Source organism: Protopterus annectens, chromosome 6.part1, assembly GCF_019279795.1.
Source record: "Protopterus annectens isolate FY-2018-M chromosome 6.part1, PAN1.0, whole genome shotgun sequence".
Taxonomy (NCBI): Eukaryota; Metazoa; Chordata; order Ceratodontiformes; family Protopteridae; genus Protopterus; species Protopterus annectens.
In genome coordinates this window covers 530,399,822-530,424,058 of record NC_056738.1, presented here as the reverse complement: position 1 = coordinate 530,424,058, position 24,237 = coordinate 530,399,822, and the positions used below count along the sequence as shown (strand labels likewise).

The following is a 24,237-nucleotide window of genomic DNA, read 5'->3' as shown; positions in this document are numbered from 1 at the left end:
GGTGCAGGGGGGCTTGCCCCCCTGCATAACACATTTTACTGTGTTTACAGGTAGGCAAATTATGCTATTTCAGGATGTCGGTCTTTCGGAATGTCAACCATATGGTGTCAACCATATGAAAGTTGGCATTCTGAACAGTCAGCATTCTGAAGTAGACCTATATATATATATATATATATATATATATATATATATATATATACATGTATATATACATATATATACATATATATATATATATATATATATATATATATATATATATATATATGTTTACTTTCTTTAACCTCAATTCTGCTTTGATAAGATTTATTGCATCACACCTGGTTTTCTTCATGCTGCTATTACCATGCAGTATTGGTATAATTCCCCCATGTACACAATAGCACACTTTTATACATTACTAGTTTTACTTCAGCCTTGTTTTCTGTATTTTTGTGTGTTTTTTCTACTAGTTTTCATTATGTAAACATGTTTTGAGGGCTGTAAACATGAAAACTGTTGTGACAGCACTGCGCTTTTTCTGAGCTGTTAATAACTCAGTTTTTATGCACACTAATACACATGGATGGATGTGTACTATATATTATGACTCCCCTACACTGGCCCAGTAATCAAGGAGCCTCAATCCTCACCATTGGCAAAAGTGGGAAACATACACACTGGCAAGATGACAACTACACACACAGTAAAGTGCAATTTCCCTTAAGAGCACACAGAGATTACAGTCAGTCTGGGGCTGCTTTCTCCTGCTTTCTCCAGATCTCCAGTAAGACTCCCCACTGGCATAGCTATAGAGTTGAGATCTCAGCTGAGTGGCCAAGCTAAGACCTCCAGCACCCCCTATGTCCAACCAGTGCTTCATGTCCTTGCCCTAGTAGCTGACACACACACACACACACACTTTGAGATTTGAGTTATATACAAACACACACACACATACACACACACACACACACACACACACACACACACACACACACACACACACACACACACCGGGAAAAGCTGGCACAGGTTTATTAGCTATGCCCCCTTCTGCCCAGACTATGAGGTAGTTCCATCTGCCACAAGCCAATACTTAGCTACTTTAAGGCCCTTAACAAAGGGTGTCCAATCTTACTGTGTAATGTTACTAGTAATCCAAATGGTAGTTTAACCATGAGCAGGGCTATTTAGGAGTGGCCTGTACAGTATCACCAAATAGATATGCAAATACTCTAAGGGCTTAAATATCTCTAAACAGTCCAGCCACAATTAAAAGGTTTAAATATATTTAATAATAAATAATAAAATAAAAACACAATACTCAGTAAGCAATCAGTTATATCAGAGTTCAAAATCACAGGAAATATTTAAAACAACATTGCAGGACAGTCTCAAATAAATAAAGAAAACATCCAAACTACACCTTACTATATTCCTGTCTGAATCTAAAAGAGTTACTATACCCTAAAAACTTACATACAGAACAACAAGCAGACAGAAGTGATGAATGGATGTCCTTGTTAGGTCAAAGACAAAATACAAAATGCACAGTCTCTCTCTAAGAGAGTTCTTAAATTAATATCAAATATTACTGTAGGGTTAGCTTGGATGACTTCACTTTTTATCACCTGACTTCAGTTCCCAAGCTAAATGCCTTTGTCAGAAACTAACAGAATTTTAGCATCTCCCTGTGAAAAATACATATCTCTCAGATGTTTGCAGATCCTGTAAATCATAAAACAATAAAACACTTCTACATCTCAAACCTAGTAATTACTTCTCTTTCAAGACAATACAAAAAACTTCTATCTTTAGACATTGTGTCATCTATTGGACTGAAACTGAGAGATAGCATCTATTTTATTATGTGGTTATGAAACAATTTAATTTCAACTATTTTCTTGAAGTTTTGCAAGTTAACCCTCTATGTTCTAGTTTCCATTAAACATATACATCTAAACAGTCAAAATAGCGCAGGTACATTCCTGTTCTATTCCAATAGGGCATGCTGTGGTTACATTTTAGCTCAGTACTTTACACACTCTTCTGTATAAATCGGGTCTATATTAGATGATCGAACTTTCAGAAGTTCGACTGTCATATGGTCGACACCATATGATCGAATTTTTGAAAGTTTGAACATTTTAACGGAGATCTCCGTACAACACAGAATGGGAAGATTTCCCTATTCTGCACTGTAGTGCGATCTCAGAGTTGGTATATTTAAAGAGCAAGGGGGGTGATCCCTGCTTAAAACATTCAGGTAGGTTATTTGTGTAGTTTATTTTTTTATTAGATTTTCAAACTTTTAAAATTTGATCATATGGCGTCGACCATATAACAGTCAGACTTTTGAAAGTTCGATTATCTAATAAAGACCCGTATAAATCATATCAATATTCACAAATGACATAGAATTATTTACAAAATTCCAGATAGCTGGGCTGGCAGTGTGACAGATATTATTAGATAGTTGTATTTTTATATTTATAGTGTTCTAGTTTAATTATGTTTATGCTATGTGTTTTTCTTTATTTTAGCTCTTGTCACAGAACTGATGAAGGCTTTATTGCATTAGTTAGATGAAATCAAGTTTAGTTAAAAATCTTTTTATTTATATGTTATGCTTTTCTTAATACCTGATCTTCAAATGTGGGTTAAAAATAGATAGGTAGTGTTTTCCTTAACTAGGATTTAGTTTGACCTAATCAGTAGTAGTGTGTGGGGGTGGGTACTTGCTGTTGTAGAATGTACTTTTACAGTCTTGTTTGCATTCTTTGCCATGAATAGGCTGGCTTAAAATTAAACAATACTTATATTTTCCACACCTACGTCTAAGTATATAAAAGATGATATGTTTAACATTGTTAAAATATTTCAGATTTTTTGTTACTCAAGATCACTTGCCTGTGATGAATAAAGGCTTGTTGCTTTGGAACATTAACTGGGTTTCATGACTTTTGAAAATTATTGTAACTGACATCATAAATGAAGTTTTAAGAAAACTAGTTTCTCTGTTTTTTAATGATTCTGACACAAGTACAGGCAGGAGGTTAGAAACAGTATCCTTATCACACCAGTAAATCAAAGGCTGCATGCGTTGATAAAAATGTAAATTCCCAAACCAAATAAAAGAAAAATACAAAGCTTTAATCACCCAAACCAAAAGTCAAAGAATTCTATTATAACACACAAAACTGCTACTACTAATGGAATTTCTGAGACACAAACTTAGTGTTAAAAGTATGTACCATCAGTGACTTCTTTAAGCTTGGACCACCATTCTTTCTAACCACTAGGAAATTATCATCATCATCAAACTCTGGCATCCATCACATTACGTTTTATGTCACTTAAGAGCCATTTTCTGGGAGGGAGAAGCACATACAGCTGTATAAACAGATACCAGGTAAACAGCTAACATCTACTTTTCACAGATGGTTTGCTGTTCTACATTTTTACCATCATCTGTCATAGATTTCAGGCATGCCTGTAGCGCAGTTTGCTGCTGATAGTTTTGTCTAACTAACATAACAAAAATGGCAGTAATGTTACAGATTTTTTTCTGATAGTGGACAGTAGTGTGAAATTTACTCAGCATCCATTTCAAATTCCATCTAATTATGTGTGGTTTGCCCACTAGACAACCTAGAACAAAGACTTTAGAATAGGTGTCCAACTGACACACAAAAAAAAAATAACAGCTGTGTGATAAATGTTTTGACCTACCCAGTCAGATTGAGAAGATACGATTCTATGGCATTATTTGTTGTTTTGCATATGTGCCTCTACATACCTCATAGCTGTGAAATGTATTGCTCTGCTCTTTCATTTATTTGTCCATTTTATTTGAAAAGCAGGCTAGTTCTGCTAAACACAAGGCATTACTCCTTTTGCAAGGCAATTTGTAGTGTTAGCGAAATCATAAACACACTAATAGAGTAGATAAAAGCAAAAATAATTCTGACAATTTCATTTATGGATAGTATTCACATTTAATATACATTTATGAACTGCTTTAAAGATCGGCCACTGGTGAAACTGATGCTAAATAGATTCCCTTTTTACACAAAACATGTGAGATAGTGACTCGGCTAGTAAAGGCTACTGAAGAAAAATGGAGAATATACAAGCATTTATGCAGTGTCTAGTGTTGCTTAGCTGAATCATATGTTGCTTCCTCAGTTTTTATGGTCAGGGTTTTATCTTTGCCTTAAGATGCAACAACCTTAGTGGCAATTATATTATGTTTATGGGTGCAGAGGTAAAGCCTCCTGCATGGAGTATATGGGGGTGTTGCACTCCCCAACAAAAAGCATGATACTAAAAGATGTATCATGTATATACCTGTTGTGATAGCATCAATAAAATTGAGTTAGATTGCATGATGTCAATCCCCGAGGAGGGTATACCTTAACTAATAAATGTATGCTGCTTATGTAGTGTGATTGAACCCCATACTTTGCATTAGGCCTATACTATGCTGCTCTGGCTACTACTGAAGCATGATACAACATACATCTAAACAGTCACTTGCCTGATAAAACCACTTCAATGAGGTCTCCATCCTTAACGTTGTCATTCGGAGTCAGGCGAACAAGGATGTTGTCTGAAGTAAGATCATGTCGAAAGAGAAGAATCTTATCCCTAATTCCAAAGAATCCAAACTCCAAGAACTGTGACATCAAAGAATAAAAAAAAAATAAATAAATAAGAATTGTAGAAATTTACAAATTTGCTTTAGTGCTTATCTTCACCTGTAACCTGAAATCCTACACCTTTTTAATCTTCGTGCAGATGTCAGCAGCTCTAGCACTGACACTGCTAAATTATGACATATCAACTATAGTATGAGACACATTTACAAATACCATGATTTAGAAGATTCTGAATTTCCGTTGATTAAAATTAAAGGTTTTACAAGCAACAGACTGTATTTGAAATGAGCTAAAAGTAAAACAATCAAGACATAAATTAAATTGTTATACTTTTGTCTCCATACAACACACGTAACTGGATGTTAGATGTTTTTCCTTATTATTGTGATAATTTAAAATACAGTAATCTGATTATGTTGAAGAAAAATATCATTTTACAAACAAGCAAAAAAGTATTACAGATATAACATTTAGCTGGCATAAACAGACTGTGGATGGTTCTGTTCTGAATAGGATTTTGCAAGCATAGCATCTGGATGTAGTCTCCAAAGCCAAACATTTGATAAGATGCACAATATATGACAGGCAGGACTTCTTTCTAGAAATTGATAAGTATATTGTTGCAGTGTAGTAAGGTAGCAAATACAGATTTTTTGTATCAGTGTAAATCCTGAAACATACAATATTTCAGTTCTGTTTTAACATAATTTATTATTTTGATAGACATTTCAGTTTTCTCACAATATGTTTAGCTGTCCTCCTCTTTTCTCAGAATTCAGGAACAAAGCCAAAGTTAATCAGGGCCAAAAGCCCAAAAATCAAGGTCAATGTTTAAATATTGGCAGTATTTATTAAGAATGTTTATAAAGTTAGAAGATTTGTGTTACTCTACATTTTGTGATGAACAAGTATATAACTGTAATACCTGGAATTATATAATGACTTTAACACCCACTGTTTTGTCATAAATGTTATGAGCTACAAGGCAAAATTTAAATGCAAAGTTAGGAGCACTAGAAGTCAGAAAAACTTGAGTGGTACAATTGTTTTCATCTCTTTGAAAGCATTTTCATTTTTAGAAGGGTAAAAGGCTTGAACCAAGGCCAGCATGTTTGCCACATTATGTTTTCATTTTTTTATAGTATTTTATTTTTCAAAAATCTATACTGGTTGAATGAAGGGGCAGTATAGTGGTCATCTCATTTGCAGGACTGAACAGAACTGTGTATCCATCTGGAGCCTCTTACAGATTGTTGTAATCTGAAATGGACACTGTACTTAACTGCTCAATAAGCCACGGTGGTACAGCAGTAGCATTGTTGCCTCACAGAAGAGGTTCTCCTGTTCGATTCTTGGCTGGATTGCCTTCTGTGTGGAGTCTGCATGTCCTCCCCGCGGTCAAGTGGCCTCCGATAGACATGCGTGAATGGGAGTGCCTTCACTGAAGGTTGGGTGTCGGGCTGGCAACTTGGCACCATAAAAATCGACTGCCCATAATTAGCGGACCGGAGTTCCGCTGCGGAGACCCCTAACCATGAAAAGCCGAAAAGACCAACAACAACTTAACTGCTCAATACACCTTTCTTTGCAACAGTGAGCTGAGCAACACTCAATCATTGTTGGGAGACAGGAAAGTGCAGTGGGGGAGGAGTTCACAACAGACAACCTCTGTTCCCCTCCATAAGGTAATACACGCATTCAGGAAGGGACGGAGAACAGCATGTGTGACACAGCACACCTGTAGACTGTAAAGGATTCTGCAAGGATGTACAGGGAATGTATATCATATGAGGCACAGAGCAAGTTTTTAATTTTTTCTTTTAATTTAATAATAGCCTGAGCTATGGAGCTTCCATGTTCTTCCCATGTCTGTGTGGGGTTAGTCTGGATACTCTGTTTTCCTCCAACCTCCTGAAAAACATGCTGATTAACTGTCTACTCTAATCTATCCATTATTATTACATTTGCCTTTAGTCATGAGGTCCGGGTCCTGACATAACATCGTCCATGATAACCAGTTCAGTAACTTGGGAAGAGCATGGAATCTCATAGTTCAGGCTATAGCCCAACATGTAAGGGGTACGTGTGGCACTCAGAAGAAGGACACTTTCACCTTAGAATGTGCAGAACAGTGCGAGTTGTGGCACCATCTATAAAGAGTGCATGTGGCATCAAGCAAAGGATTCTTTAGCCTAATGGGTTGGACAGAAGTATGAGCTGTGGCCCCACATGTGAGGCTTGCATGTGGAATCCAGCACAAATTCCTCTCATTTTAGGGGGCACAGAGCAGTGCATGAGATTCTGCCAACATATAAATGTGCAGATGGCAAACAGGGAGAGGACCCTCATCATAGGACTTGTAAAGTAAGGAAGAGGTGATGTCCTTGTAGAATGAAGACATCTTATAGGGAGCACAGTCAGGCAGCCATACATCTACAGTGCTACAGGCTGCATTTAGGCAGGAAACTTTAAACCAGAAAAGATGCACAGCAAGGTAGGTTGTTTGACCATTCTTACATGTTACACTAGTGGTAGTAGTAGTGAAAGTTGTACAGCTTTCAGCACACCCAGAGAAATATTAACTGTTGGCAGCCTCCTGCAAGCCTGATTTGGACCTCCCATTTACCATTTTGGGTCTAAGCAGTCACGGAAACAAATGGTGCTTCTGAGATCTCCTTGAAAGAGATGTGCTTAAGTGTGTTAAATTATCACCAGATGTAATATGTATAAAATGAAACTGATATACTGATATGTGCTAAGGAGATACATCAGGGTGGACTGTTAAAATAACATTACTGTAGTGCCATTGTGCCCACAAGCACATGAGAGGGTGCATTGTGTTATGTCATATCCAGGGAATGGCTAGATGCAGTCTGAAAAAATGCTGCTAGTATTAATAATGCAGTTCAGAGACATCCTCAGCAATGTTGCTGGGTTCTGTACCCATTCCTGGTTATCACCATTACTTTGCATCTAATTTTTGCTTTGTACTTTATGAATGATGAAGCAAGTCTACAGACCCCTATCCACATTACGGGCACAGTCTGATAAGCACTGATGTCAATCCTGCCCACTGGTACTCATGAAGGTAGTGAAGGGCCTTCTATTTTACTACAGCAGAACCAGCTGTACACAGGAAAGACAGAAGGATAACTTTCAACTGGTGTGTATGTGACTTCAGGTGTACTTGTGCATCTGTATGGATCAGTCTGTGATTGCATGCATGTGTGTTTGTGACTATGCATGTGTGTGTAGGTGGATGGGTGTGTGTGCGCATGTGCACTTCTCTCAGAGTAATAGTTCATTGGTTGGACTCCAACTATATTGACAATTGGAATGAACTCCATAAGGTTTTATTTAGTTCAAAGACACTGAAAGTATCTCAGCTTTTTCACAAAAGTATAAACAATAGAAAGTGGTTATTTGTATGCAATATAATGCACCATCTCCAGTAATCTCATCTTAAATAAATAATGTATTAAGAAAACTTTAAGAACATTATTTTGGATAGCATAGATTTTAAAAATTGGTTTAATATATTATTACCTTTCTGTATAACCAAAGGACTTTTAGAAATGTACCATGGATATATCAATAAAGTGATAAAAAATTCTTAGGACAATATAATTGTTTCCAAGAAGAAGTAAATAAAATCATTAGAAACTATTATGCTTGAATTCCATCTAGACTCAAGCAATTGGTAATTATTAAAAGAAATTAGGCTTCATGCTCAATTACTTTTATTTTGATAGTCAAAAAGTAATATTGCTTATATGAATAAAACTTATTAACTGCCTCATGTACACAGACAACCCCTTCCTCCTACCACCAAACACTAATACATGTGAGAGATGCAATTATACAGCCAAACTAAAGGCTAAACTCTCTCAACCCAAGACTGGATCAGACAGTCAAGAGGAGAAGGGAAATACTTGCATCATACTACCAGTCTCACATAGACCCATTAAACCAGCACCGGCAAAAAACACACATAAATACATGGAAACATACTCTGAGGCTCTAAATAAAAATCTGCAAAAGCAACAGAGACCTCCAGAGCAGACATCCAAGCAACCTCTACCCCTCAACACAAACCATGAAACACAAACTTCACAAAACCAGTGTGCCATGCAATCACAGCCCTTAAGGCAAAAGAACATACCCAACACACTAGTAATAGGTGACTCTATAGTCAGACACACTGATGTCCCACTAACTAGGCTGAATAAGGAGAAGGTTACTGTTGGCTGCCTGTTGGGTGCCAGGATCTGCCAAATAACACAAGCACTCAGGTCACTACAGAAAAAGTACAAATACGACTCTGACATTGTCCATGTTGGTGTGAATGACCTAAGCCATACCTCTCTGGACTACATGAAAAGAGACATGGAAGAGCTCTCTGATCATATAGTCCAAGCTGGTATGACCCTGAGTAGCATCCTGCCCTCACCAAGAATGATACCATGGTATAAAGAAATAATTATCAATTTCAACAATTGGCTAAGTTTCTGGTGTCATTCAAAGGGGATCCAGTGTCTGTCCACCTGGGATGACATGCTCGACATGCCACGCTGCTTTTCTAGAGACGGCTTGCATCTGTCACCCTTAGGCTTTTGAATACTGACCAAGGCTCTTGCCACCCCCATAGTGCCTTTTTTAGGCAACTCTCAAAAGACAAACACACCAATATAAATAGCACAAGTAACAAAAAACTGAGGGCAATGCTACTCAATGCCAGAAGTCTAAACCTCAAAATGCACGCACTCGAGGCAGCCCTCAGTATGGAGAAAATCGATATATGTGCAGTAACAGAAACCTGGTTTAAGGCTCCAGAGAGCACCCCAGCACTACCAGGCTACAACTCATACCATACATTTTGGCCACAGAACCCAGACAGAAATACAAAAGGTGGGGGCATATCCATATTCATCAAGGACACCCACACCTCCAGGTTAGTGACACAGCACGATGCTTCAGAGATCATCCATGTGCAACTAACAATGGGAAAAACTGCAATTCAAATTGTAGATTGCTACAGATCACCCACCATGTCCCAGGACCCCCATTCTGCAATTCTGGAAACACTGGGAAACATAAAGGTCCTACCAAACACCGTAATATTGGGTGATTTCAAATACCCAAACATTAACTGAGAGAACTACTCAAGTACTAACTCCCTTGCCCAACATTTCCTAGAATTTATAAACTCAAACACCCTGGATCAACTGGTCAACACTCCCACCAGAAGTGACAACATATCGGACCTGGTTATCACCAACATGGGCGACTGGTGTTCCACACCGGATTAACCCATTGCTTTTTAGATCTGACCATAAACAAATCACTCTGGATATCCACATTCCGCCCCCACCCTCGGACAAGGAAACCACTGTGAAAAACTTTTCAAAAGCAAACTTCACGTTACTTAAGACCAAGGTAGAAAGTTTCAAAGCCCCCATGCTAAAGGATAACGCTGTCCAAGCTGCAAAATCCTTTACTAATGCATTCTACAGGCACCTACAAGAATGCATGGATTATGCTATCCCAAGCAAAACCAAGACTCACTCCTCCAAGAAAAGGAAACCAATCTGGTGGACCCCTGCCATAAACAAGCTTTACAATAGATGGTGGAAACTAGTACAGAAAAGAGTAAAATCCCAAGAAGGGAAGACATCCTTGATCAGTATCAGCAAGAAACTACGATCCCTCATAAAATCATCCAAGGCGAGCTTCGAAAGAAAACTTGCCAAGAACTTCAAAGATAACCACAAATCATTCTTTAGCTATGTCAAGAATCTAAGTGGCAATGATCAGATCTGCTCGTAGTTAGTGCAGAATGGCACAAAATACACTGAACCGACCGATATCACCAACATCCTGGCAGACAGGTTCAGTGCAACCTTCACCCCCTCTCACCCCCAAAAGGGCCCATAACCATACCAGAAGAATGTAGAGCCCCTGAAATCACAGACAGATTAAAACAGCCCTCTCCAAAGCCAAAAACACAGCATCAATGGGACCGGACGGTGTCCCAGGCTGCCTCCTACACGAGCTCAAAGACTAACTAACCCCTCACCTAAACACACTGTTCAAACTCAGCCTCTCCACAGGCTATGTACCCATAGAGTGGCACACAGCAATGGTTATTCTGCTCCACAAAGGTGGAGCCACAACAGACCCTGGGAACTATCTTCCAATAAGCCTGACTAGCATTGTCTACAAGGCTATGGAGCACATCATGATGGAACTCATTAACAGAGACATTGGGAACCTCCAAACCCTGGACCCTACCCAGTTCGGCTTTGTTATGGGCAGATCATGCCTTCTAAACCTGGTGGACTTCTTTGAGACAGTTACCAAGGCTATATTTGAGGGAAAGGTGGTAGACACAGCCTACCCAGACCTCGCAAAGGCCCTCAACACCATTCCCCATTCTGGATTATAGACAAGCTCACCAGCCTGAACATAAACCCCTACATCACAAGATGGGTTGCCAACTGGCTCACAGACAGAACCCACATGGTGAGAGTTGCTGCAGCTAGGTCTGACTCTAAACCAGTTACAAGTGGCATTCCCCAGGGCTCAGTCCTAGGACACCTCCTTTTCGGCATATACTTCTCAGAGGTACAGACAAGCACAGGAGGACTATGACTGATCAAGTTCACAGATGACTGCAAACTAGGGGCTATAATTGACTCTCCAGCTGACACAGACATCCTCCAAAAGGGTCTCACTGAGACGGATACCTGGTGTCAAAATCATGGCCTCAAGCTAAATGCCAAAAAGTGTATAGTCATCCCCTTTGGAAAAATCACAGTACCCACAAAATACCACATAGGTGGAAGTCCCCTAAATACGGAAGACGTAATAAGGGATCTGGGGATCCAAGTAGATAGTAATCTCTCCTTTGATAATCACATTGCCAAAGTGGTTAGAAAATCCTTCTATGTGGCCCACCTAATCACAAAAGGGTTTACATCCAGATCAAAAGAGGTCATTGTGCTCCTCTACTCATCAGACTCATCACAGAGTACAATTCCCCATTTGGGATGCACCTTACATGACACCTGCAACAGCTGGAAAGTCCACAAAAGTACCTCACCAAGAGGATCACTGGCCTCAAACAGATGCCATATGCAGCTCGACTGAAGAAACTCCAGCTGTACTCGGTTGCATACCACCTACTCCAAGGTGATCTCTGCCTGACATACAAGGCCATGTCCAACCCAGAATTGATGGACATGCTCCACCTAAAGAAAACCATGTCCTCTCGAGCCACATGCTCTAGGGATCTATACCTCACCACAACAATAAACAAGACGTGCTGGAGGGAAAGATTCCTGCCCCAGAGACTCCCATGCTTTGGAACAAGATTCCAATTTACATTAGGCAGAGCTCCTCACTAACACTCTTCAAGAGAAACCTTGATGAGTGGATGGGAAACAAAAAGTTTATCCCGAGGATCACTTCAGTGGCTCTGCTGGGCAGAGGCACAGGGAACTAATCTAAGGGGGGAGGTGAAAGCCAACACATTCTGGCTAGACTTATAAATGCCTTCCGGCAGATAGCCTTGAACCTACCTATGAACCTATGAACAGATACTTTTCGATCTATATGAAATGTTAATTTCTTAAAAAGAGGAACTAAATGATAGCCTTTAGACATTTTTATAGAAAAAGATAAAGAATTCACAGAATGTAACAAAAAGCTAATATTAAAATATATTGCTAAATTTCTTTAGTCCAATATTGGAGAATCTTCAAGTGGAAATGTTTCCATAAGTCTAAAAATCCAAAAAAAGGAAAGAAAGAAAAGAAAATGGTCTACTGGAGATGTAATTTAGAGTTGAAAGTTAATTGAAAATTTAGATATGACTTTATAAAGGTGGAACAATACTGGGGGGATTAAATACTGTTACAAGCCTTGTAGTCAGATAATTTTTCTCTTTCAGAAAATATGATATTATTTAATGTTCTTTTGCCTCTTAATATAAAAAGATGAAAATTATATCATATAAACTAGTCTTACCATTGCAAGAAAAAATATTACAAGAAAATAGAAAATATCGATTTGAATATTTGCTACAGCTGCTAGAAGTAATCAGCAAAGAGATGGAAATTACAAAAATAAGAAAATTGCAAAAGAAAATTGCATTTAATCCATGGCCTGGTGTTCAACAGCTTTTAGAAAACATGTCCAGCAGTATTGCTACTTCTATTGTATGGAAGGAAAATTAAGTTTTACAAATTACAACTAGACATTTGTCAGTACTGTTTTGGTCTCAGCCATCCATATAAATATTTTAAATAGTCATTAGGTTTACCTTTCCTTTCAAGCTTATGTTTAAGATTTACCTGTCTGTTTTAAAAGAAGTGTAATGATTTCTTTTTGTGTTGTCTTGTTTACTGGACTGTATTTCTTGAGATTTTATTGTATTATTTTGTGTTACATGATGAAAACAACCAATAAAAATATGAAATGAAAACAAAAATGAAATAGTGAAGAACAACAGAATGCTGGAATGCATAGTTCTTAGAGTGGGTTCTGGAAATCTGCACTCTGAACAGGGGCCCTGCTAAAGTTGAGTCTGGAATAATACAATCCATTGAAGAAGCTATACAGTATCACTGAGATAAGACTAGTTGAGAGGACAAAGAAGAGACCTACCAAAAATAATAAGCAGAATGGATTGGCTAAATTCTAAGCAAAATGTAAGACAGCTTGCATCTACAGACTACCAACAAAGAGAGAAGGGGCACATGATATGAATATACTGCAGTAATAGTGTGCAGGTGCGAGATGAAGGTCAGGAGAAAAGGCAGGGAAGAGAAAAACTCAGGGTGGACTTAAGAAAATCCTACTCCATGACAAGAATGATAAGGCCCTGGAATTTATTCGGTAAAGAACTGGTAGAACACAGAGCAAAAGAAGTATTTAAGAGTATCTGGCAGAGATGGAAGAAAATTAACCTCAGGGCGAAGAGTGGGTCAGCTGCGTAAAAGGTGGGACAATAGTCCAACAGAGTCAGCAGACCACTGACTCTCTGCCAGTATGCACATATTTTCTTAAGGTATGAACAATCAGCAAGCATTGCCCAGCAAATTCATTAGTAGTAAAGCAGAAGGTCCTAGCCAATAAATTATACTGTATTTAAATCCTGCTTCTGGCAGTCAAAAGTATCAAGTCAAGCTTTCACTTTCTTTTGCAAAAATGTTGTTTAGAATCTGCTCTGAGCAGTGACAGCAACATCTTCAAATTGTTTTTCAGTTATTGATGACAGTTTAGTAATCAGTGGCTGGATTCAGGAAAAACCTACGTGGGTTTAATGGAAAGCAGAAACTTTAGGTAACAAAACTGAAATTCAGCAAACAAAAATGCATCAAAAAACACAGAGCAGGACAAAACATTCAATTTGGGAAAATCTATAAATGTTTGTAGAATCATCTTCATCTCTCTGTCCCTATGTTGTTCAGTCTCTCCCACTCTCCCATACACTTTCCTTTTAATAGGAAAAATGTGAAGGAAGTTTCTTGATTCTGACCAAGAAGCCAAGCATACCTTCATAGGTGCATACAGAAAGCCACTATGTAATGGCCACGCAAGCTGTTTAGTTAGTTATGGAATGCATATCATATTCTGCCTTTAGACAAGAGTTGTAGTACCTGAACAATGACCCACTCCACACACACACAGACATACATGTAAGCATGTATTACACATATGCTCACATACACACACATGTACATATATAGAGGGAGAGAGGTGTGTATGTGTGTGTGTGTGTGTGTGTGTGTGTGTGTGTGTGTGTGTGTGTGTGTGTGTGTGTGTGTATGCACACATGCACTCTCTCTCTGCTTCCTTGAGATCCTTTACCTGTGTTTCATTTCCCCTTCTTAGCTATCAGCATTCACCTTTATGATAAACTCATTTTTTCTGGAACTATTTACCATTCTGGGGAAAAATGTATTTGTTTACCACGGATGTCAGACTGGACTAAAAGTCTGTTTTCAATGGAGGCCCGGGAATAAATGCTTCAAATACAATTAAACATGTGATAATGTAGTTTCAAAGTAACAATATATGACAGACAGAAATACTTTAGTATAGTTAATAAGGAGCAATTTTCAATACAATATGTTCAATACAGTGTGAAATATGATTCCAAGCACAATGCAACAAGAGACAGTTAGATTTCAAGGTAACATTAATAACAGACTATGCAGGGAAGCATTGATATAGTTAATTCAGAGCAAAGTTCTTCACTACATTACAGTAGGAGTGGTCTGTTTGTATGGAGGCCCAAGGCACAAAAGAATTGAGAAAAAAAATGGCTGAGGTAGACAACATTGATGCACTTGCATGAATAGTAAAGTAAGCAACTGTTTGTTAAACAGTAAAAGTAAGCCATTGTTTGATATACATAGAGAAAGAATAGGTATTGGCATAGTGTACCATGATTAGGTGTTAAACTGTAGAGGGGGGAGAGGTGAAAAAGGATATACAGAGTGTGAGGAGTGGGGAGGAGCTTGGAGTGAAGGTATGGTCAGCCTGGAGCAGTGCATGAGCAGAGCCAGTTATTGGTTAGGTATTCCTTGAGGAGACTTTTAAATTTGGTTGGGTTTGTGGTATTTAGGATGTGTTAATGGATGGTGTTCCATATCCTGGATATTTTACTAGAGTATAGAGAGTCACTGTAACTGTTGTTTGATTTACTGACTTTTAGTAATAATTTATTAGATTTTGAGTGCAGGGCACTCATTGGGTAGGTATATGATGGCATAGGCAGTTCTTATTTGATTGAGTGATAATAGATTGGGTAGTTCTAGCCATTTTAGTTGGTACAGAGCAGCACAGTGGTGTGATCTGTATGGGGAGTTTGAGGCAAATCTGGCAATTTTATTGTAACAGGCCTCAAGTTCAGTTATGTCATTTTTTTCAGTTTTGTGAATATGGGGAGGCATATTGTAGGGTAAACAGTAGTTGTGTCTTTGCAATTCATTGTCTGGTGGTGTTAGAAATGGCTTCACTCTGTAAAGTGAGCCTAGGTTTACATGAGCCTTTTTGATGACGTGCTAGATGTTTGTCAAATCTTAGGTTGTTGTTAATGGTAACTCCAAGTAGTTTGATATGCAAGACTGGTTTAGTGTTAGTTTTGTTGGAGGAAAAGAGGTGGAAAGTTGGATTGTGGTCAGTTGATTTATTATTGGAGAAAAGCATTAATTTAGTTTTGTTTGGATTGAGAATTAGTTGATACTTGGAAAGATAGGATTCAATGGCTGTGAAGGATTTTTGGATTATATCTTGGAGTTGTGAGAGTGAGGGTGCAGCGCAGATTAGAGAAGAGTCATCTGCATATTGAAGAATGGTGATGAGGTGAGTAGTAGTGTGGAGTTTGTAAAGATAGTAAAGAGAAGTTGGCCTAGAATTGAACCTTGTGGGACACCGCAGTGATGAGTAATAGGGAGGACAGTTCATTTTTCCACTTAACAGCTTGTTGACTGTCAGACAGGTAGTTATGAAACCAAAAGAGGGCTGTTTGTGTTAGATTTGGGAATGAGAGCTCTTTGAGTAGAATTTGGTGGGAAACTGTGTCAAATGCTTTGGACATATCAAGAAAGATGGAAGAAACAAGTTGTCCATTATTTCTGAATTGGATTATTGCATTAGTGAAACTAAGGGTGGATGTGGTGCTCTGTCTGCAGTGGAAACTATGTTGGGAGTTGGATAGCAGGTTGTTGCATAGTAAATAGTCCACAAGTTGGGAATGTATACATTTTTCAAGAATTTTGCCTAGTGGGGATAAGACGATAATAGGTCTATAGTTTGAAAGTTCAACAGAGGTGCTGCCTTTGTGCAGAGGTATGACATAGAAAGTCTCCCAGATGTTAGGGATAGATTGCTCATTAATGGATCAGTTGATCAAGACAGAGATGAGGTAGAAGACAGCATCAGCTGCTAAATTAAGATAGTCAGTTGGCAGCTGATCAGCAGCAAGGGATGTGGGCTTCAATTTATTTAACAATTTTATTATGGTGCTTGTTTGTATAGGTTTTAAAGAGAAAGAATTGGAAGTTCCATCAGTTCTTGCTCAAATAGATGGGGGAGCATTGTCTTCATTTTTCACAGAGATAATATGGAGTTGATAAAGTATGAGTTAAACTGAGTAGCTATGCTTTCTGGTGGAAAGGTTTGGTACTGAATATTGTCCTGGTTGTAATAGTTGTTTGATAGCACCCTAGAATTTTTTATGACTGTTATAATGTTGATGTTGTTGGATCTTAGTATAATAGTTTTTTTTTTCAGACTTAAGTTTTTTGGATTTATTTCTTAGTTGATGGTAGTAGTCATGGGTGGCTAGGTTTTTATTGTTCTGATATTGGGGCCAGGCTTTATCTCTTTCTTTGAATAGCTGTTTGGTATCCTTTGATAGCCATGGTATGTATTTTGGTTTGGCCTGGACCTTTCTGAAAGGTGCTAGATTGTTCAGGATATCAAGGAATTTGTCATTAAAGTATTGGACAACAGAGTATAATTGGCAATTACTTAATGGGGACCAGTCCAACCGTTGTAGTAGTAATTTAAATGTATTTGGAGAGAAAATTTTCTTGTTGCAAATTTGTTTGAATATTGGAATTTGGAGGTGGGGGCTTTGATGATTTCTAAGCAGATAGGTGGGTAGATGATTGTTAACACTGTCTGGGAGGCAGCTTGAATTATATAGCATTGGGGACTTATTAGTTAGGGTCCAGTCAAGTATAGACTATCTTGGGCTGTGCTTATCTATCCTTGTTGGTGATTGTATTATTTGAGTAAAAATCATGCAGGTTTATAAAGTTAGCTGTGTTATCTGAAGTGCATGTAAGCCAGTCCATATTGAAATCCCCCATTATTATGGTTTCCTGGTAAAATGTAGCAGATGACCACTGAAGAAGGTCCTCAATGACAATAGTCAGTATTGGATGGGATATAAACAAATATGATGATGATGTATTTCGGGGGGTTGATTTTGATTCAGGATATTAATATTTCTGTATTGTTGAGACCAAAGGGGTTTCATTCAAGCTGTACAAGCTTTAATGAATCTATGTATATTGTGGCTAAACTTCCACTCGTTTGTGCATTCTATCTAGTCTAAGGGTATTAAAGCCAGGGTTTAGGATTTCAATGTCTTTTATGTGGGGATTTAGCCAGGTTTCTGTCAAAACTGCTATGTCAGGGGAGTAGAGGGAGAGGGATGCATGAAATTTGTATTTTATTTATGAGGCTTTTCAGATTCATGTTGATTAGTAGAATGTCTGAGCCATTACATGATCGATTTATGATAGCATGGGAGTGAGTAGTGTGTGGTGTTTGTGGTATTAGTTGAGAGGGATTTGGTCCTGGGTTACCGTGAACATCGCCACTTAGTTTGATCTGTGATAACAGCTTGGGTGTCAGTTTTACGTATTTATTTTCTGGACACTGTAATACAGGTGTTTGCACATATCTATATGTAAATAGTTCTGTGTTGGAGAAATTAAACAGCTGTAGTGCTATGGAAATGGTAATAAGAGAAGTTTGTGGGGGGTTGTAAAAGGATATGTGGGAGAGTAAGTGTTAGCAATTATGCTGCTGTGGTAAGAGGTGATATATTAGCCTTATGTGAGTAGGGTGACTAGCAAAGTATGTAAGAGAAACCTTTTTTTTTTTAATGAGAGTATCACATAGAAGCTTAGCTAGGGTTATTTGGGTGTCTAAGTGATAGAGATAGAGTTCATTGTTTCAAATAATACATTTTTGGGGAGGTGAGAGGAGTGGGTCAGAGTAGGGGTGGTGGTTAGATATTTAGAAAAATGTGCTTAGGTTTGTTGGGTTGGAGTTAGTCAGTTGGATAACTTTCAGATGTGGGCGTTGCTTAAATAAAATAAAAATATGAGTAGTAAGGGTGGGTGGGATTTGGGAGTAGAGTAGGGGAGCAGAGTGAGCCCAAGCGTAGTGAGGGTGAATGGAGCTGGAAGAGCTTAGTCACCTCTCAACTTTTAGGAAAAACTATCAGGACAACAGGTAGAATTTTTATTTATTTCAAACAGTATTTCTGCAAGATTGGGTTAATTATTATGAAGTTGCAGCACAATACTACTGTTTTCTTTAGCCTCAGCTCTTAGCAGTGCACTATGGGGGTGCAGAGAGACTGACATTTGTCACTTAAGATTTTTGATGTTATGTCTCTACAAGTCAGCATGCCACTACAGTGGATAGAATTTTAACATAGTACTAAATGGAGGTAAGCAAGCCTACAATTTACTGACCAAGAGGTCAGGGTTTGATTTATTATTTTAGAAAATGTTAAGATCCACAAATGGCTTGCAGAGCCCAGACTGCAGGAGCTTGTTAGATCAGCCAGAAGCTGGGGAGAGAAACAATCGCACATTCAGGCTGTAGGGGAGAATTTACTTCCCAGGACCTCAGGGTCTGTTTTATTCTTTTAAAAAATGTTAAGGTCCACAAACGGCTTGCGAAGCAGGACTGGAGAAGCTTGTTAGATCAGCCAGAAGCTGGGCAGAGAAAAGTTTGTATGTTCAGGCTGTAGGAGAGTTGGCAAGCACACAGAAGTGGTTAGGCATGACCCTACTCCCTATAGGGCTGAAAGTTGTTTAAAAATGATAATTGTTTCTAGGTGGGTCAAACCAGGCAAAGACTAAGCTTGTTCTTAAGGAAACAAAATGTATAAAATTATTGTGGCTGTAATAATGTATCACAGTTTTGTTTTTTGACAAACATTTTCTATGATGTATCACAGTTTTGGTTTGTGACAAACATTTATTATACTGTAGTGCATGTTTACCCCATGTTGAACCTAGAAATGATTAAATAACATCCTTCTGATCTATGGCATAACACAAATATATCCAAAAAGAAAAAAGTGCTGGAACACTCAAATACAATTTATTATCAAGAAAAAGGTGTGGTGATGGGCACAGCCATTGCTAACACCTATGCAAATATTGTGTTGTATGTCCGAAAAAGGTACGGCGATGGGCACAACCGTTGCTAACATCTATGCAAATATTGTGATGCATGTATGAGAAGAGAAAGATATAATATCTACAGTCAATGTTTATAGAAAGCATATTATATTTTATAAGCGTTTTGTGGATGACCTTTTTTTAATATGGGAAGGTAGTGAAGACATTTTTCGACAGTTTTTAGCATGTGTAAACAATAGTACTCCATTTTTAAAATTTAAACATGAGATTTTGTTTCAACAAATTGCATTTTTAGATGTCTTGTTGACAAGGAATAGACATGGGGAAGTACATACTGAAATGTATAAAAAGGAAGTTAAATGGAATAATTATTTGCATCGCAATTGCATGCACCCTCCTTTATGTTTAATAATATTGTCAAGAATCAGATGCAATGGGTGGTGAGGTCAAATATAAAAGAGGACAGGTTAGACTATCAGTTAAAAAGTATGGGTGAAGATTTTATTGACAGGGGATACTCGAAGAGAGATGTGTATAAAACACATGATGATGTTAAACAACAGTATTTGAGGGATGATATTCATCCCTATTTTAGTGAGGGATATCAATCGAATGTGAGAGTACAACTTAAAGTAAATAGGGCTAGATATATGCTCACTTATAATAGGAATACTCAAGCAGTTAAAGATATAATTACAAAGCACTGGGCAATTTCGCAAGATGTCCAAGGGCTACAGGAAGTAGTTACTAATCCTCCTCTATTTGGTTATAAGCGTAACTGTACACTGAAACAGACATTATGCTATAAGGAACAATCTAAAATTTTTTTTACAGGCATGGGGCATTAGCATGGCACATTTAGATGCAACAACTTTGTCTATTGTAAACATTTATATATTGGTAAATCAATAAGACATCCAGTTGCAGGAAATGAGTTTGTACTCCTTGCATATGGTAATTGCAATACAAGTAACTTAGTTTACTTAGCTAAGTGTGAGTTATGTGACAGTTACTATATAGGTATGACCAACAGAAAATTTAAAGAACGTATATTGGTACATCTTAGTGAAATTAGACGTAAGTTAACTAGTACTAATGCATTAAGTAAGCATATTTTGGAAAGGGGTAATCAGCATATTTTTAAGTTTATGATCTTGAAGGTGATTTATAAACCTTTAAGGGGAGATGATGTTAAGTTAGTAACAGAAAGTGAGGAGAAGAAATGGATATTGTGAATGAGATCTCATATACCACCTGGTTTAAATGACTGTTTCACTTTAAAACCCTATTTGAAAGAGCTACACCAGAGTTTGAAAATGTGTCATAAGTATTTAAACAGTGAATGCAGTTTTTGAATTATGTTCACCTGATGAAGCCTTGATGGTGAAAGTTTTGACTTTTATGAGAAGTTTTAACTTGTGAGTTTTAAATAAAAAAATATGAGTGTTCCGGCGCTTTTTTCTTTTTGTATTTGTTTGCTATACTAAGTGCTGGTTTACAACCAACTTGCTGATTTTTTGGGGCATAAAACAAATATGACAGAAAATTATATCTGCTGATGTGCAGACAGATTCAAGAATGGCCTTCACACTGCAAATTAGAAGCAGAGCAGTGGCCAGCCAGCCTGTGATGCCAACAATTGCATGACTCATTTGTCAGACCACCCTCAGTGCAACAGCAATGTACATGTTTGGTGCTCTCAGCAGTGACTCAGTAAAAACAGTACATGATTATCATCCACAAGCCTGGACTTGGCCCTGAGTGAGATGTATACAAGAATGATTTGCATTCTTTGAATGGGTGAACTCAAAATGCAGCCTCTTTTGTGTCATTAGATGGTCTAGTGCCAGGGAACACAGACATGACAGAGGAAGGCTGTACAACATAAACAGCCTCTGCTCCCTGCTCATAAATAGTGGTTTGCAAACCTCACTTGCACAACACTCTATAACTAGGGCACGCAAAATAAACAGCCTGCATGGTGTGTGTGTGTGTGTGTGTGTGTGTGTGTGTGTGTGTGTGTGTGTGTGTGTGTGTGTATGTGTGTGTATGTGTGTGTGAATGAATGCATAGGTATGTGTGCACATTTGCATGCTGTCCTATCATAGGTATTGTCAGTTTAATGATGTGCAAACTTTGCACATGGCAATGTATAGACTTATGTGGCATCAGAAAGTACATGCATATAAACTCTCTGAGGAAGAGGTTGTTCTTAGTAAATCTCACACACACACACACACACACACACACACACACACCTCTGTAAATGTGCATGTGTGTGTGTGGTTACAGCAGTAGTGAAATAAGCATGCTACACTGTGATGCCAGATGTGTGTTATGAAGTCAGTTTCACAACAGACATTTACCTTTCACTGTGTGCTGCCCATCTGTCTGCATCTCGTTAAACATTTATACTTAACAACGGACATCACTGCTCATGACTGCATGATAAATCAACAAGAGAACAGCTGTGCACAAGCAGCAATGACACTAAGTACAAGAGGAGTTTTCCTCTTAGCTTTTAGTACAGCTGAATTCTTTCCATATGCCTTCATTTGTCCATATATGTTTGTGTGTGTATCTGCCTATCTATATCTACATATATATATATATATATATATATATATACACACACACACACACACACACACACACACACACACACACACACACACACACACACACACACACACATGCATTCTGCTACTTTTTTTATTGTTGACAAAATAGCAGATCGCATGATTCTCAAGGTTGGAGTATTTGCCCTTTCCTCAAGAATTGTGTGATCTCAGAATTACAATATATAATTAGCAGGGTGTGTGTTGGCTTGCCCCAATGCAAAAATGATGTTTTCTTGTTCATTCTGTTGTAAAGTTTTTGAATACACTGAGATTGATGCTTAGCACATATGTAGTAGTGTGTTGACATGCATAATGTCAGTACTTTGGTGTCGACCTTATGCACATTGATATTAGTGCTCGTCAAAGGTGTGTAAATCCACACACACACATGCGCACATGTGTGTGTGTGTGTGTGTGTGTGTGTGTATATATATATATATATATATATATATATATATATATATATATATATATATATATATATATATACACACATATACATATATAGAGAAACACATGGGTGCTTTCTGTATGGACAAATTCTTGTTTTTTACATTTCTATGCATATTCCAGGGATCACTTATGTCAGAGGTCAGAGACATAGCAATGGAAGGGCTGATAGGGCAATAGCTCTGTGGGTGAGCTTGCAAGGCATGCTAGATGGCAATAGGAAAAAATACACACACATCTTTTACAGGCATATTTAACCTTACATCCAAAGTTTACTATCTTAAACTATAAATGCAAGCCTTTCTTTTGTTATAATCTTTATATAGTATGTCTCCTACAATCCCTTTCTTTCATGTAGAGTGCAGGCTCTGTAGCTGTTTTAATCCACTTCTTCATAGGCAAATACTAGGCAGTCTGCAAACCATTATAATCCTAGCCAATAATCCATAATCAAAACTTTCTTCTGGCCTCAAAGAGATTAGTACAATACAGATGAGGGAAAATTTTAAGCAAGCTATCTAATTATCTAGAGTGGAAGTTTGTTCCAGCAGTGGGGAATATGTTGGGATACAAATCTGTCACACCAGTTTTTTTTTATTTATCTGCTGATGAAGGTTTATTAACATGGCATTTAAGAGACTGTTTGTTCTGTGAAGAAGTACAAGGGCAAAGAAGACCATGTCTTTTGTGGCTCTAAAAGCTAAACAGAGACCCCAGCTGAAGAGTCTAGAAGAAATCTGTATAGAGCAGAGGCCTCCAGTCTGTCCTGATAACTAAGTTTTTTGGCCATAGATGATGTTCATTAGGAATCTCTCAGGTCTGTCAAGATGAATGAAAAGTTTAGACAAATGCATGCCAAAAAGGGACATTATATTCTATAATGGGTCTAATGAGATATGAGTAAATAAGAATTAAGACTTCTTTGAACCACAGGTAATACCTTTGGAAATTAGACGAGCCAGAAAGAAGGCTTTCCAAACTACTGCAGAAAAATCCAGGTCAAAATATAAGAAATTATCGGGAGTGCCTAGATCACTTGTAACAGTGATTGACTGGAGAGGTGTGTGACCTACATGGTATGGGGAAATGTTTTGTTTACCCAAAGTAACTATACTACATTTTTTTGCATTTAATTTGAGGCAATTCCCCTTGCACCAGTTGTTGACATGGTCTAACCCATTTTGGAGCAATTATGAGTCAGTGATAGATCAAATCACAACTCCTGCTTTATAGTAATTTGCAAACATATATAAACATAGGCCAGGAGTGCTGGCCTGAAAGTCTGATAAAGGGATACCAAATAGGAGATGGCCCTATACTGAGCCCTGGGGTACACCATGGGTAACTTTTTTTTTGCTTTCAGAAGTGGCATTTATGACACTAATGTCATGGGTTCTGGCAAACAGCTTACAATTGCACAACTCTGTGTACCGACTCTAGAATTACTTTCATACTGATTCAGTAGACAGGTCAGATATAAATGAAATCACTATTTAAAATCAAAGATTGTAGTGTAAACATTATACCCACTCTTGATGGAAAGGTATAGAAATG

General features: G+C 37.9%; 1 protein-coding gene across 1 annotated transcript in view; it reads right to left on the bottom strand.

Moving 5' to 3' along the window:
• The window catches only part of LOC122805670 (serine/threonine-protein kinase D3-like), a 1,097,474-nt gene that overhangs the window by 538,267 nt on the left and 534,970 nt on the right, over positions 1–24,237 (bottom strand). Inside the window, exon 2 of the mRNA XM_044075994.1 lies at positions 4,526–4,664. Coding sequence (XP_043931929.1) covers positions 4,526–4,664 — 139 coding nt within the window. The remainder of the gene's footprint in view (positions 1–4,525; positions 4,665–24,237) is intronic.